General features: G+C 40.0%; 3 protein-coding genes across 4 annotated transcripts in view; 1 reads left to right on the plus strand and 2 right to left on the minus strand.

The window, feature by feature from the left end:
- Window positions 1–1175, minus strand: part of LOC130552878 (protein NLRC3-like) — a 15569-nt gene extending 14394 nt beyond the window's left edge. The window contains exon 1 of one of the 2 annotated variants that reach the window (XM_057331536.1): window positions 903–1175. The gene's annotated coding sequence lies outside the window, so the exon portion shown is untranslated. The remainder of the gene's footprint in view (window positions 1–902) is intronic. The other variant, XM_057331537.1, reaches the window with a different exon arrangement.
- A 968-nt stretch (window positions 1176–2143) lies between these two features.
- Window positions 2144–10080, minus strand: LOC130552868 (NACHT, LRR and PYD domains-containing protein 3-like). Its single transcript, XM_057331522.1, has 10 exons — window positions 9864–10080; window positions 8882–9120; window positions 8277–8399; window positions 8059–8169; window positions 7331–7441; window positions 4298–6184; window positions 4054–4227; window positions 3762–3932; window positions 2834–2880; window positions 2144–2750 (listed from the first exon to the last, which is right to left on the minus strand). Exons 2-10 carry the CDS (start codon window positions 9055–9057, stop codon window positions 2221–2223), a joined length of 3330 nt encoding a protein of 1109 aa, XP_057187505.1. The 5' UTR covers window positions 9058–9120; window positions 9864–10080; the 3' UTR covers window positions 2144–2220.
- Window positions 10081–11445: 1365 nt separating this feature from the next.
- On the plus strand, window positions 11446–16056 carry LOC130553088 (protein NLRC3-like; the record flags this gene model as incomplete). Its single annotated transcript, XM_057331831.1, has 3 exons — window positions 11446–11650; window positions 12924–13118; window positions 14535–16056. Coding segments are annotated over exons 2-3 (1662 nt in total), but the record flags the coding sequence as incomplete, so codon positions are not given.
- Between the last annotated feature and the right edge of the window lie 2 nt (window positions 16057–16058).

Below are 16058 nucleotides of genomic sequence, written 5' to 3' on the forward strand. Positions count from 1 at the left end.
GTGACACACTGAGGTGGTGTACTCTCATTTTAAAGTGGAATGAGTCTGTGCAATCGGACAGTTTTCTTTAAATTATGATCTGAAGTTATAGAAATAATAGGCAATTTTGAAGTACTGTACATTAAAAAATCCACATTGAACATTCCTGATATTGTTTAGGTGACACACTGAGGTGGTATAAGAGTGTTGTAAAAAATATAAAAACTGCCTAGCAGTTTAAAAACAGCTTAAAAAAGCCTAGCAACCACCTAGCAACATAACTGTCAATCTTTCCCATTTGGCCTGGGTTAAAGCCTTCAATTGTAGTGCAATTGAGGTTCTTTTTTCAATACCATACATCGTTTTATGGGTAAAATTATATATACATATATTTAATTTTCTAAATGCATTTGTATTTTAATTAATTCACAATCGACAGACTGAAACCACGTTCGAAATAGATCGCTTTATTTTGAAATCCAAAAAGCCGCTTTTACCGTAATGCGCAGTACTTGCGCACATAACAAAACCGAGTGAGGGCTAGTTTGACTGTCGTTTCCGAAGTGGCGGCTGGCTTGACCGCAGTCAGTATATCAGGGAATACGGTTTTTATTCTGACATGCACAAAATGCATTAAAAACTAAAATCTCGGAGAAAACTTATTTTGTTGATCCTCTTTTGTTTTTTATTCTTTTGGCATTTGACTCCATGACCTTCACACGTGTGTACTTTTTTTGCCAACATCCTTAAATTCTTCACAAAGCTGAGCTTCAGTTTACATTGCAAACACAACTACGCAAACAAAATGAAATGTCGTTCCGTATATTATGTGAATAATATTATACGAGTATATTTTACTAAACACCGTTAAAAGAAGCACACATATAATTATTCGTTTTAAAGCGTAAAACTAATATATCTACCTGTTGTTTAGGTTTATAAATCTTCATTCCGTTAGAAACATTTCAGCTGCTGTTCCGTGTTGACGAACACCAAAGGGACGGTTGGTTAACTTCCGCTTTCAGATGTTCAGGGCATACATATTTTGTTCGGCCGGGATATCACAGTCACAACGATAACGTTATTATTACATCTGTACGAATGCCGTGCCCCATACTGGGGATTAGAATACTGAGGTCAAGCCAGCCGGGGTTTGAAAACACACGGTCAAACCAACTGCCGCTTAGATTCACATGCGCGCATATTGCGTGGTTTACGGTCATATCCAGGAACGCTCCTTTAAAGCTTTATTTAAATGTAAATGATCCGTGTGTCTCGTCAATAACATACTTCTTGTCTTACGTTTAGTACATCTCGTTTTTTGTCGTAATTTATGCTTTTTTTTCAAAGAATGTTTGAATTATTGCTGTATATTGGGAAAACAATGGCTCTGTGTGTAACTTTTAATTATTTATTATTTGTATGAATTTTAGACCTTTGTCCTGAAAATAAAACGGTTTATGCTGTCAAGTAGTTTGTCTATTATCTGCAGTCTTACGAAAATTGACCAAGTTTTTTGTGTGTAAAAGTGTAGTTTTTTGTGTTGTTTTTGTGTGTATTGTTTAATATATGCAAATCATGGTTTTAATACAGAACCCATGGATTTGAAAAGGTACTAAGTAGTTACAGTATGGTTTTTAAAAGCATTTTGTTGCATTTTGTGAAGAAAAAAAATTCCACTATAATGGACTATTGAAGCATTATATCTAATAATAAGAAAAAACGGATGGTCGGTTTCTGTAGGGGGCATCCCACAATTTGAGTATATTCATTTTGTTGACAGATTTCTTAAAGACAATCCCCCATTCTTCTCTTTCCAGCAGTAAGAGTAACAACAGTAATAAAAGAATCAAATAAGGAACAAGTGGTGAATGCTTTTGAATCCAGAAGTTTTACATCCAATCACATGAATGATGTAAAACACATGAATCAGACAATGCACCAGCAATTTAGTGTAATTCCCACAGTTGTGGTCTTGAAATAAAATCCTGAGTCCACTTAGTCTGAGACCAAGACAAGACCGAGACCAAAGACAGTCGAGACCGAGACAAGACCAAGACCATCAAAAAATGGTCTTGAGACCGGCCTCGAGTACTACAACACTAACTGTGCCCATCCCTGCTGACAATATTACCATCAGTAAGTAACCAGCATCATTTTGTTTTGACTTGGTCTTTATTGTGCCATAATAAATGTACACAATATTACAAATGATAAATAATACTTGACAATTGTGTGTGTTTATTTACACAGAGACACTGAGGAGTTGAGTAAATTAATAGCAAATCCAGCATAGAGCGGTTGAGTGAATGTTGTGTTGAATGTGTGTAAGTGTGTGAGTGTGTGTGTGTCAGAGACGCTGTAGAAGGACAGAGTGCCGGCCGAACAATCCACAAACACTCCTACTCGATTAGATGGAGGTGAAGGAGCAGGTATGTTCTTGGTTTTATTGTTGTGCCAAACGTTAAATCCATTGGAATTGCAGAAAATACTCCAGGATTTGTCATCAAGTCCAAATATACTATTACTGGCTTCTTTCCTGCTGGTTTCTTTATAGCTCACGGCTAAACGGGCCCACACTTTCCATTCAGCCTCCCAGTAACAGCGTCCAGTCAGACTCTCTCTACTCAGAACCTTAGGAACACCTTCAAATCTGTCTGGATGATCAGGATACGGCTGAGGATCTTTCACATATGTGACCTTTTTGTTCTCTTCAGACAGCATGAGGTGAACGTTGGCTGTGTTTGGATCCAGTGTGAGATCACAGACATCTGAATGAAAAACGACAGCATTAAAACATCTATAAGACATTAGAACATGTAAAAGGTCTAAATGTGTGAGAGTAAAAACCTACATTTCTGCAGTCCCGGTTTAACCCTGCAAAGTCCTCCATAGTCTAAACTAAAAACAGACAAACAGTCACACATAAAGAGCACTTACTGGCTGATATGATGAACAGTCTCCTGTCAAACTGAGATGCTGATTTTCCACCACAAGATACATGGTGAATTTGATGTTCTGGCCTAATGGTAAGAGAGTTGGACTCGTGACCAGAAGGTTGCCGGTTCGATTCCCAGGGCCGGCGGGTACGACTGAGCTGCCCTTGAGCAAGGCACCCCTGAGAAGCTCCCCGTGCGCTGCAGTGCTGCCCACTGCTCTGGGTGTACGTGTGTTCACCACTTGCTGTGCGTGTGTACTACTCTCTGGATGGGTTAAAAGCAGAGGTCCCATTTCGGGTATGGGTCACCATATTTGACTAATAGGTCACTTTCACTTTTCACTTCACTTTCACAAAGTGGGCCACATCTGGACCAGAGCTCTTTATTCAATCATCTCTGGGCCAAACCCGGGCCACACTCATTTTTCTACTCAAATTCAAACAGCGGTGTGTGGACCAGATCTGGGCCGGGACCCAGCCGTGTATCGGGACATAACTGCATTTTGCTACTTCAGTTTAGACAGCTCTAGCATTTACTTTAGTCTAGGACTATTGTTAAGCCATGCGTTTGTTTAGTGTGTAGTTTGTATAAGTATCAGCCTCAGACGTCACGCCCACGGACCGTTGGCTGAACGTCTCAGAATCAGCTTTATAGGATTTTTTTAAGGAATTTGTTCTGGTTACAGAAACTTTGGTATCATTGAGTGTATGAGAGAGCAGCTGAAGTGACACACACACACGCACGCACGCACGCACACACACACACACACACGCACACACACGCACACACACACACACACACACACAGGTCAGTATGTGTCAGTCATAGTGTTGTGTGTCATACTTGAGTTTGTTGAGTGTGTAGTTTGGATCACTTTGATAAGCGAGCAGCTGAAGTGTTGAGTGTTGTGGGTGATTGTAGCTCAGGTCGAGTTCTCTCAGGTGTGACGGGTTTGAACTCAGAGCTGAAGCCAAATAACAACATCCTTCATCTGTCACCATACAACCTGATAACCTACAGACACACAGATATAAAAGCTAACATCATGACCACTTGTTGAAGCACTTAAATACTGTAGTTACACTGGTAAACCTGGTAAAGGTCTGTAGTGCTCTACAGTTTTACACTCACACACCTCAGTGTCTGTAGATGACAGTTTTGACTCTTGAGAGCATCAGAGATCAGCTTCACTCCTGAATCCTGAAGATCATTGTTACTCACATCAAGATCTCTCAGAGGAGAATCTGAGGACTGAAGAGCTGAAGAGATGATGTCACAGGATTGATCATTGAGATTACAGTCAGCAAGTCTGAAAGAAAACAAAATGATTTTAGAAAAACTTTCAGTCTCTTCACTGTCAACATGAAGGTGATACTCACAGAGCTCTTGTGCAGTTGTTGACAGCCGGTATGAGTCTTCTTCTGCCCTCCTGTGTTGTGTTGTATTTCTTCAGATCAAACTCATCCATCACCTCCTCTGACATCTGAAGCATGTAGGCTATTGCTGAACAGTGAGCGGCCGAGAGTTTCTTCTCTGAGTGTTTGTCTGATCTCACAAACTCCTCAATCTCTCTGTACAGAGTCTGATCTTTCACTTCAAACAGACACAAGAACAGATTGATGGATCTTTCAGCTGACAGACCATCATTACCCTTGATTTGATCTTTGATGTACTGTGTGGTTTTCTTGATGGTTTGTGAGGTGTCCACCGTGTGTGTCAGTAGATCCTGTAAGAGTCTCTGATTGGACTCCAGTGAGATGCCCAGCAGAAACCTCAAGAAAAGATCCAGATGACCAGTTTCACTCTCAAGACCTTTATCTACTGCACCTTTAAGCAGATTATACAACGGTTGAAAATCTCCAAGCGCTGTGAGAGGTCTGCATGTACAGCAGTGTAACCAGTAGAACGCCGCGAGGAACTCCTGAAGACTGAGATGTATGAAGCTGTAGATCTTCCTCTGATGAATGACAGATTCCTCCTTAAAGATCTCAGTACAGATGCCAGAATACAGCGAGGCGTCAGTGATGTCTATCCCACACTCTCTCAGATCCTCCTCATAGAACATCACATTGCCCTTCATCAGCTGTTTGAAAGCCACTTCAGCCAGTTTCACAATCACTTCTCTGTTGATCTCTGGATCTCTCTCTGGATCATACTTCTCATTCTTCATCTTCATCTGGATCAGCAGGAAGTGGATGTACATTTCACTCAGAGTTTTGGGGATTTCTTCACTGTGATCTTGTGTCAGGATCTTCTGAAGCACAGTGGAGGAGATCCAACAGAAGACCGGTATGTGACACATGATGTGGAGGCTTCTCGCTCTTCTAATGTGGGATATGATTCTGCTGGCTTGATGCTCGTCGCTGATTCTCTTCCTGAAATATTCCTCCTTCTGAGCGTCGTCGAATCCCTGGATTTCTGTCACACGCGTGATGTATTTGGAGGGGATCTGATTGGCTGCTGCTGGTCTGGAGGTGATCCAGATGAGAGCGGAGGGAAGCAGATCTCCTTTCATGAGGTTTGACATCAACACGGCCACTGATGAAGCGTCCGTCACATCAGAAACTTTCTCACTGTGGTCTGAAAACATCCGTGTCATTCTGCTTTCATCCAGACCATCAAAGATGAACACAACTTTACACTCCTCATAAATCTGAGAGTCCACATCTTGAAGTTCAGGATGAAAGTCCAGCAGAAGTTTGTGAAGACTGTAGCGATGCTCTCCAATCAAGTTCAGCTCTCGAAACGGAAGCAGGAACATGAAATCTACGTCCTGATTGGCTGTTCCCTCGGCCCAATCCAGAATGAACTTGTGCACAGAGACTGTTTTTCCAATTCCAGCGATGCCTTTAGTAAGAACGCTCTTGATTTTGTGTCTTTGATGAGATTGAGGTGTGAAGATGTCATTGCAGTAGATTGGAGTGTCTTGTAAGTCTTGTGTTCTTCTGGGCTGTTTCTCCATGTGTAAAACCTCATGTTCTTCATTCACTCCTTCACTCTCTCCCTCTCTGATGTACAGCTGTGTGTAAATTCTCTTCAGGAGCGTTTGATTCTCTTGTGCTTTCATTCCCTCAAATAAACTCTCATACTTGTTCTTCATGATGCTTTTGTGTTTGTCTTTCACTCTCTGCAGAACATCATCCACTGATTCATCATGACAGTCCTGCTGCTCGTCCTCAGTCAGATCTGATTCTATGGTGTCCTGTCTGTTAAGCGTCTGACAGGATGAGGCATTGCAGCTCAAACTGCACCACATCTCCACACTGCTGAGAAAAGAGCATAAAAACACAATGACAGTTCAATTCAATTTATTTATATAGCGCTTTTCCCAATGTGCATTGTTCCAAGGCAGTTTTACAGGAGAAAATAAGAATAACAGAAAAACAGAGAAAGGTAAAGCACAGCACAGTGCATGGTGTTTATAGACCAAGCAAGATCATTCTAATAAATAATATCTAATAAATAAATAAATACATAAATGCAGTCTCCCGGTGGGCAAGCCAACACTGTCTTGCGACAAAACGAGTCATGACAATTACTACAGAAAACCATTAGTGAGCTTTTCATGAATGCTATATCTTTGTCAGCAAATCAGCATACTATCATCTCAGAAATATACCCAGAATCTACACCGGTCACGGGGAAAATTCCAAATGACGTACTCATTCCTATGCCCTACTCCTTCGAAGGGAAGAACCCTTGGAGTTTAGTCTTTGGAGTGAACAGGGTATTTGCGTGCCATTATGTAGACATTTGGAATGCACTTGGCAAAGTGAGCGACGTAATTTCCTCATTATCTTCAGCTGGCATGTTCCCGCGACAACGAAGCATCGTGTCCGTCAGCAGATGTCACTTTTTTAATGGCTTAAGCGTAAAACCTAACTGTTTGCAAATAAACATACATTTTATATTTTAAAAAGTTTTTCAAATATGCCATATAATATATAAACACTAATATATGTAAAACTTTTTAAAATGTATTGTTCATTTGCAAACAGTTAGGTTTTTTGCCAAGTGCATTCCAAACGTCTACATAATGGCATGCAAATGCTCATTTGGAATTTTCCTCGTGACGATTCGGTACGAATACGCGTACCGTTACACCCTAATTAAAATCCATTATAATTTAAAATTTGTCCACACTGGATGCGGCACGGCACAACAAACCCATTAGAATAAACCGTGTGTTGCACCAGTTGCGTCTGGTGTAGACACAGTGTTAGGATCAAGTCAGTTAGAGATAACAAGGGTTGCTCAAAACAAGGTGAGTTAGCACTTAGCCATTATGCCACCCGTAGCTGAAGACATCAGATGTGGTTCAGAATTAATTATAAATGACTGTAAACAGCTTTTGATAAAAATGCAGTCATTTTTTATATATGTCATGTGCCTAAATGACTTTTTTACTCTACCTGGAGTCAGAGGTCACTGTTCCATCATTGAGTTGTGGAGGCTGCATCATTGATCTTTCACTCTTTATTGACTCACAGCTGGGTCCAGGAAATTCTGTTTTGAGTTTCTTCCTGTTGGTGATACAAACAAAACGGTTTCAGACCTGTCTGCTAGTTTACGGAACAATTGTTACTTAGTGTTGTAGAGTGTATCTTGAATCCACTGTAAGCTGACTTAGATATACATGTCAAATGCATAAACGTAGGGATGCACGATATATTATCAGCCATATCGGTATTGACCAACGAATGACAATAAAATCAGGCCGATATATGAAAGCCAATAAATTATGAATCATTTCCTCTGATTGAACCCCTTCAGGTGCTCAAAGTTAAAATTCAGTATTGTCCAGAATTGTTCTGTCATCATCATTCACTTACTGCCATTAGCAAAACATTGTTGATGTCGGTACAGTATGTAGATATTTATGAATGTCTAAATTATAGGAAGACCTGTTAGACTTGTGGCTAACACTTTTCTGGGTTGCGCCTGAAGAACATCTATAATGTGAAGAAGTGTAAAGAACTATTTTTTAAAAATAAAATCAGTTGTCAACTTCGCAAGAACTGATATAATATCAGCCAATATATCGATTATCGTCTTCCAACATTAAAGAATTGTCAGTTATCGTTATCAGCCAAAATGTACATTTGGGTGCATTTCTACATAAATTACTGTCTTACTGTACCTGGGGTCAGAGGTCACTGCTTCATCACTACGTTCTATGGGTTCCACCATGGAGCAACGACTCTTCGTTGACACACAGCTGGGTTGTGAAGATGCTGACCTGGGTCTCTTCCTGATGGTAATAGTGACAATTGCATTTTTCAATCTGTCTGGTGTTCGTCTGTTTATCTCTTGTTCCAGACTCTGACTACTAGTGTCAGTTTTACTTTCTTACTGTACCTGGGGTCAGAGGTCACTGCTCCATCACTGAGTAGTGGGGGTTCCACCATGGAGCAATGACTCTTCATAGACCAATAGCTTAGTCCTGAAGATACTGATCTGGATCTCTTCCTGCTGCTGACTCTAACAAAAGACACACAGTGTTTTAGACCCATCTGGTACTGTACGTCTATTAGGCTTTGTTCAGACCGTCACCTCGAATCTGATTTTTGTGCATATCCGATTAAAATATCATTTAAAAGATTGATTGTCCACACTTTGTCTAGCAACTGTTCAGATCCGATTTGAGTTTCCCGTTGTGCACTCTTGTTTTTTGCAATATCTGATTTAGTTTCTATGGAAATGGCGTTGCATTGACAGGGAGTGTTAAACTTTATGCGTCGCTGTGCAGACCGCGAGAAGGATTCCACAGCACACTGCTCTGTGTGACTCTTCCAGTATGGTGATGTCGATCAGCACCTTGTAGAGTTGAACACGGTTCATTTTTCTTACAATATGACGACGTGTAGCCGCTGTGCTGGATTACTATGTCTAATGAACCTTCTGCTGAAGCGCATGAGGCTGGTATGCGTGGCTTTATTTAGTGCTCTCAGGCTGTACTGTACCTGGGGTCAGAGGTCACGGCTTCATCAGCGAGTTTTGGGGGTTGGTTCATAGATCTGTCACTCTTCATTGACACGATGCTGGGTTCTGGAGATGCTCCTCTGTCCATTTTGCTCTGACACGCATCATCCTCTTCTTTCTCCTCAAACTCCTCTTGCATCACGTCATGGTGACTCATTTTGGAGGTGGCTCCCTCGCCTCTCTCTCCTGATTTAAGACCTTTATGTTAAAGACAGACTGACTGACACGTAACAAGGATATAGAAAGTTTATACTCCAACCGGTTTAGTGCAGCAAAAATGATCTTCAAATTTACAGTAACAACAACACATTCACATTCAATAAAGTACCTTTTTATGTAACTGATTTAAAGAAGTTATGAGCAGTCTTGAAGAAAGCAATTAGATTAGTCTAGACTAGTCGAAGCAGTTCATGCAACTGGCCCCGGTCTCGATGTAATGTAACTTATTTGTGAAGACAAACATCTTCTGCTTGCCAATAATAAGAGACCAAGCTAGCACATGCGTCTGTAAGACGTCTGCTAAAGATCTGGAGGTCTGAAAAAAACATCTGCTTACCATTTTAGAAAGAGCCTTTTACATCAATTCTAAATCATAAACATCTTAAAGACATCTTCTTCTTCTAGAGGTCTATATGACCTCCGAGACGTATTGCAGATGTAAATCATCAAATAGACGTCTGCCAGAAGAAGGATGGAAAATCGTAGGTACGTTTTTATTCAGTATGTCATACAAATATCCTGACGGAAGAAACGCATACTTACCGTTCTTTCAATTACAATACGGAAGTCCAAATAAATATAAAATGACTTCGTTTACTTAAATAACCTTTTAATGAGTTATTATAAACTGTCGGATTATACTGGCGCGGTTTGGAATCCAATGTAAAAAAGGCGTTGAAACACAAGTGACAGGAGTTTGATTTGATATATTTACACTGCAGCATAATGCACGTCTTTACTTACCACATAACGTCTTTTACATCTTCCGTGATAGGTGTTGGCTCGTAATGGCGACTCCACGCTTTTTACATGTTAGTTCACACCCAACCAGAATAATGGTGATTTTAAACTCCTGCCGAGGATGTAAACTGACACCATCAACGCAACCCTGTATGTGTTGAGATGGAGATCTTTCGAGTCTCAGAGCAGTTGTGCTTTTGTTTTTACTTCCTGTTTCTAACATCATAACCAACGACAAGACCCTCACAAAAGCAGCGCTATCACAAACACAACCGGCGTTTACATGTGACGAATAGGCTCTAGTCTAAATAACGACTTTAAAAAGTATAGTCGTGTGCTCGTTTGAGCCGGAGAAAAGCTCCTGTTGTCTCTTTTTTCTTGACTCCAGTCAAGCATGATGTAAACTACTGTAGTACACCTATTGTTGGCAAAATGTTAATGATCTTTTATTTCAAGTTAATTTGGATAAAAGCGTGTGCTAAAAGAATAAATATAAACGTAAATTTTATTTTTGTCATCGAAATGAAAAGAATGTCATCATTTGGGCTTTTTTATGCTCCAAGTCAGAACAGAGCTCGTCAGATCAAATTAGATCTACATTAGATTCTAATATTAAAGTCAATATTTGATAGAGCAACAATGAAAATCGTTGTTATCAAAAAATAGTTGAAAAAAGCTGTTTTGCAATAATGAAAATTGTGAAAAGCGCTATAGATTGAAATTTTCATTATATTGCAAAACAGTTTAAGAGATTTATGGATAAAGTAAAATATTTAAAGTTACAGCCACAAAACATATTTGTGAACTAATAGCCTATAATTTTATTTGTATTTAGGCCAGACTCAATAGGTGCATCCTATATCGTGAAGGCTGCATGCGTCATCAGTTAAAAAAACGTGGTAAAATTAACATTTATACTTCAAATGGCGCAATCACTGTAGTTTAATTCTTACCTTGAAATGTAACGGTTGTTTAAGTGAAATAAAACCTTCAATAATAAACCTCAATGATGCAGCCTTCAAATGGGGCAGTGCGCAGCCCATTGGAACACACCTACTGACACCTGTATTCTGCCACCGTGCGTTAACATTAAAACCTGCAAGATTTCAAGATTCAAAGTGTTTATGTCAAATGCCCAGTGAGGAAACAAGTTTCCCTGAGCAAGGAAATTCTGACTTTGCTGTCCACAATGAATGCAAAACAGTGCAAAGCTATGCACACACATACACAAACTATACACACATACATACAATGTAAGAAACATAATAATAAAAACTAAACATAGACTATGTATATGAAATGTATACATGCAAATGTACAGTATTTGTGACCCAGTCTGTGAAAACTCATCGATTTACTGTTTTCTACACAACATCATCATCCTCCACACACATATATATAATTATACCATCACGCCAATAAAGCTGTTTTGAATCTGAATGTATAAACCAGAACAACGACAGTCAGACAGAGAGGCAACTTGGATCGCTGCCTTTACGTCATTCCCTGACGTCGCTACACGTCACGACGGTCATCTGCGTGTGAATCAGCAGCCCCACCGCCCACTCAGTTAAGCGTTTGTGTAATATTGTTCCTCATAATGAGCCCGTTTCAGTTCAAATGAATTTAGATAAAAGCGCTTTTTTACGAGATACATTTTGAAATTGTGACAAAAAAGGAGGGGATTCGCCATCGATGGGTAGACAAGTGAAACCGAAAGTGAAAGCATGTTGGTGGATCAAGGAGGAGGCTGAAAAAGCAGCATTCAGGATTCATAGGTGCTTTTTGCAGTAAGTAAACGACTAACGTAAACTTTAAGTCATCGCTTACACAATTTGAAAGTATATGCCTTTTAATTACGATTAAATATAGAATGTTTGCTGCGATAGATTTATCGCATCTCATTGTTCGAAGTTTTGTGTTTACATGAGGTGAAGTTTAAACGCAGTATTGCCTAAATCTAATTTTACTCAATTTATGATGGTGCGTGTAAAGTCACTTCGTCTGTCTAGATTTTCCCAGTGTGAAACATATACTGCGTTAATGTCCACCAGGGTGATACTTTTAAAATCCTCCATTTGCTCAAGCAGAACGTGTTTTTGAACATGAAAATATTCGTTCGTTTTAAATAGTCTCCCCAAAAAGGGAATAGGTTCCGATCTTACTGCAGAAGGTAAATTCTTTGAAGGAAGTTAAGCATATGATCACTGAATGAGACGCGCCCTGTCACGTGCTTGAAGTAAACAATAGAGAAGGACTCTTCAAGTTAAGTTACATAAACCAAGTTACAATGAATATGATTATGTGATTACGTAAATGCTCTTTCTGTATATTGTTATATACTTTCTGTATATAGTTCAGTATCCCAGATAGCACAGGTGCGTCTGTAAGATGTCTGCTAAAAATCTGGAGACAGCACACTCCATCTGGCAGACATCTATTTGATGTCTGCATTTACATCTGCAATACATAGTTTGCTCATCTGCAGTACGTCTTGGAGACGTCTGCTGTCAGATGTTGTATAGACATCTAGACGGCACCTGTAAGAATGGATGTGATATTGCTCTTTTGTTTAGCAGATGTTTTTACACAGCAGAGGTTTTCCAGATGTCCAGATGTTTAGCAGCCGTCTTACAGACGTACGTGTGCTAGCTGGGGGAAAACATCTGATAAACGTCTTATAAATGAGATGAGCAAACAATAAAAAAAGCATCTTGCATATGTAAATGCATACATTAATAGACATCTGCCAGAGATCTCCCAAATGTTTTTAACTATTATACTTGATGACAGAATTTTCTGGTACTTTGACAGTGATCTATTGTACCCATATATTACCTGCAAGTTTGATTTCTTTAAACTTTTCGTATAAAATAAATTCATGTAGAAAAGTTTCTTCATGATTTTGTGCAGTGTGTTTTTTCCTGATTGTTCTGATTTTGAAAGAAACGTAGCCTATGTTTTGTAGAGTCCTTCCACTTTAAAACGAGAGAGCAGCTGTTTGTGCAACAGTGCAGAGAAGTAATCGTTTTGAATTGTGTCTCAATTTTTTTGTATTTTCAGATCTGGCCACTGTCTCTTTTGATAGAGGTGAAGGAAGACCAGTCGTGCTTCTATAATGAGTGTCAGTGAGGACATTGAGGAGATGGAGGACAACATAGCAGCATCTCCAGTATCCAGCTGTGTGTCTATGAGAAGTAACAGATCAGTAGTTATGTCCTCTGAATTCACAGATGAAACACTGACCTCTGACCCCAGGTAAGACAAAACTCTTCACGTCGTGCCTAACAACATCTAGCTGTTATAAAATCACTATAAACCATGGCTTTGTGGGGCTTATTTCTTCATCTCATCATAGAACAGATTGAAAAACGTATTGCTATAAACTATAGACCAAAGGACTTATGTTTAATTATATTTGGAAATGACACAAACAGTATATTGAAGTTCTGTAAATTACTTTTGAGTGTGATATGTTTTTAATATGTGAATGTGGAGTTATGACACAGTTTAAAGAGATTAAAGCAGTGTTATGGACAAATAGCAGAATAAATGATTTTCACAAAAATGTTTAATTTTTCAATCAGTTAGACATGAAGAATCGAGAATCGGTGTATGAATCTCAACAATGGTGATAATCATCAAACAAATTCAGCTAAACAGATCAACTGCATTGCATGCTGGTCATGAATGAAAGTGAGTGATGTGAGGCCAAGTATGGTGTTCCATACTTGGAATTTGTGCTCTGCATTTAACCCATCCAAGTGCGTGCACCGGCGCCCGGGGAGCAGTTGGGGGAACGGTGCCTTGCTCAAGGGTCTCACCTCAGCCGTGGTATTGAAGTTGGAGGATAGTGCTGATCTTTCACTCCCCCCACCTACAATCCCTGCTGGTACTGAGGCTCAAACTGGAAACGTTTGGGTCGCAAGTCCGAGTCTCTAACCATTAGGCCACGACTGCCCCGTGAGACAAATGAGATTTGTACTATGATGTTACCCAGCATGCATTGCAGCATGACGCTTTCTTTTGTTGATTGTCACCATTGTTGAGTTTCAAACACTGATTCTTCATGTCTAACTGATTCAGAAATGTAACAGTTTCGTGAAAATGATTTATTCTGTTAGTCGTCCATAACACTGCTTTAATCTCCTTAAACTGTGTCATAACTCCACATTCACATATTAATAACATATCACACTCAAAAGTAATTTACAGAACTTCATTGTGGAGAACATAACTATCATTTTCTGATCCCACTGGATCTTAATTTTCTTTGCCACAACATATGTGTTGGACAGCGAGAAAGAAAACTTAACATTACAACTCAAGAGTCAAGAGCCCAACTAAAGCAAACAATAATGTTCATTTGTTGAAATTGCAACATTTTTTCAACGTTATTTGCAGGTGCAAAAGTGATATTGATTCAATGCAATTAACATTTACAAATCAACTATTTTTTGACATTGATTCAATGGTTGCTTGTGGTCTGGGTACCCATGTGAAGGGTACAATATTTGTACCTTTGAGGGTACTGCCCCAGTGACAAGCCATTGTACCCCTAAAGGTACAAATTTTGCAAAAAATTCTGACAGTTTCTATGCAAACATTGGTCTGTGAATAATAGTTTAACAGTGCTATGACGGACGAGTAATTCAGAACGGTGTGTTTGTTCAGTATGCAGGATGTTCTGACCCAGTCCGGTTGTGGAGCTTGTGAGCAGGTTATGACAGATCCAGTCTCTATCACCTGTGGACACCGTTTCTGCAGACACTGTATCATCTGTTACTGGAATCAGAGCAGAACATCAGAAGACTTTAACTGTCCTCAGTGTAGAAAAAGATTTAGAACATGTCCTGTTCTACAATCACACAAAGTCAAGAAAGGATCCAGTATTGCTCACCTCTGGACAGAATCAGACCTGCTGGAGGAGACTGAAGATGTGCAGCAGGAATGTCATGATGAATCAGTGGATGATGTTCTGCAGAGAGTGAAAGACAAACACAAAAGCATCATGAAGAACAAGTATGAGAGTTTATTTGAGGGAATGAAAGCACAAGAGAATCAAACGCTCCTGAAGAGAATTTACACACAGCTGTACATCAGAGAGGGAGAGAGTGAAGGAGTGAATGAAGAACATGAGGTTTTACACATGGAGAAACAGCCCAGAAGAACACAAGACTTACAAGACACTCCAATCTACAGCAATGACATCTTCACACCTCAATCTCATCAAAGACACAAAATCAAGAGCGTTCTTACTAAAGGCATCGCTGGAATTGGAAAAACAGTCTCTGTGCACAAGTTCATTCTGGATTGGGCCGAGGGAACAGCCAATCAGGACGTAGATTTCATGTTCCTGCTTCCGTTTCGAGAGCTGAACTTGATTCGAGAGCATCGCTACAGTCTTCACAAACTTCTGCTGGACTTTCATCCTGAACTTCAAGATGTGGACTCTCAGATTTATGAGGAGTGTAAAGTTGTGTTCATCTTTGATGGTCTGGATGAAAGCAGAATGACGCGGATGTTTTCAGACAGTGAGAAAGTTTCTGATGTGACGGACGCTTCATCAGTGGCCGTGTTGATGTCAAACCTCATGAAAGGAGATCTGCTTCCCTCCGCTCTCATCTGGATCACCTCCAGACCAGCAGCAGCCAATCAGATCCCCTCCAAATACATCACGCGTGTGACAGAAATCCAGGGATTCGACGACGCTCAGAAGGAGGAATATTTCAGGAAGAGAATCAGCGACGAGCATCAAGCCAGCAGAATCATATCCCACATTAGAAGAGCGAGAAGCCTCCACATCATGTGTCACATACCGGTCTTCTGTTGGATCTCCTCCACTGTGCTTCAGAAGATCCTGACACAAGATCACAGTGAAGAAATCCCCAAAACTCTGAGTGAAATGTACATCCACTTCCTGCTGATCCAGATGAAGATGAAGAATGAGAAGTATGATCCAGAGAGAGATCCAGAGATCAACAGAGAAGTGATTGTGAAACTGGCTGAAGTGGCTTTCAAACAGCTGATGAAGGGCAATGTGATGTTCTATGAGGAGGATCTGAGAGAGTGTGGGATAGACATCACTGACGCCTCGCTGTATTCTGGCATCTGTACTGAGATCTTTAAGGAGGAATCTGTCATTCATCAGAGGAAGATCTACAGCTTCATACATCTCAGTCTTCAGGAGTTCCTCGC

This window comes from Triplophysa rosa, linkage group LG4, assembly GCF_024868665.1.
Source record: "Triplophysa rosa linkage group LG4, Trosa_1v2, whole genome shotgun sequence".
NCBI classification, from domain to species: Eukaryota; Metazoa; Chordata; class Actinopteri; order Cypriniformes; family Nemacheilidae; genus Triplophysa; species Triplophysa rosa.

Coding starts and splice junctions, on each gene's coding strand:
- LOC130552868 (XM_057331522.1), bottom strand. CDS start 9,057: ATGAGTCACCATGACGTGATGCAAGAGGAGTTTGAGGAGAAAGAAGAG. Junction 2,881..3,761: donor TACACACTCAACAAACTCAA/GTATGACACACA, acceptor GTCTGTTTTTAG/TTTAGACTATGGAGGACTTT. Junction 2,751..2,833: donor TAAACCGGGACTGCAGAAAT/GTAGGTTTTTAC, acceptor TTTTTCATTCAG/ATGTCTGTGATCTCACACTG.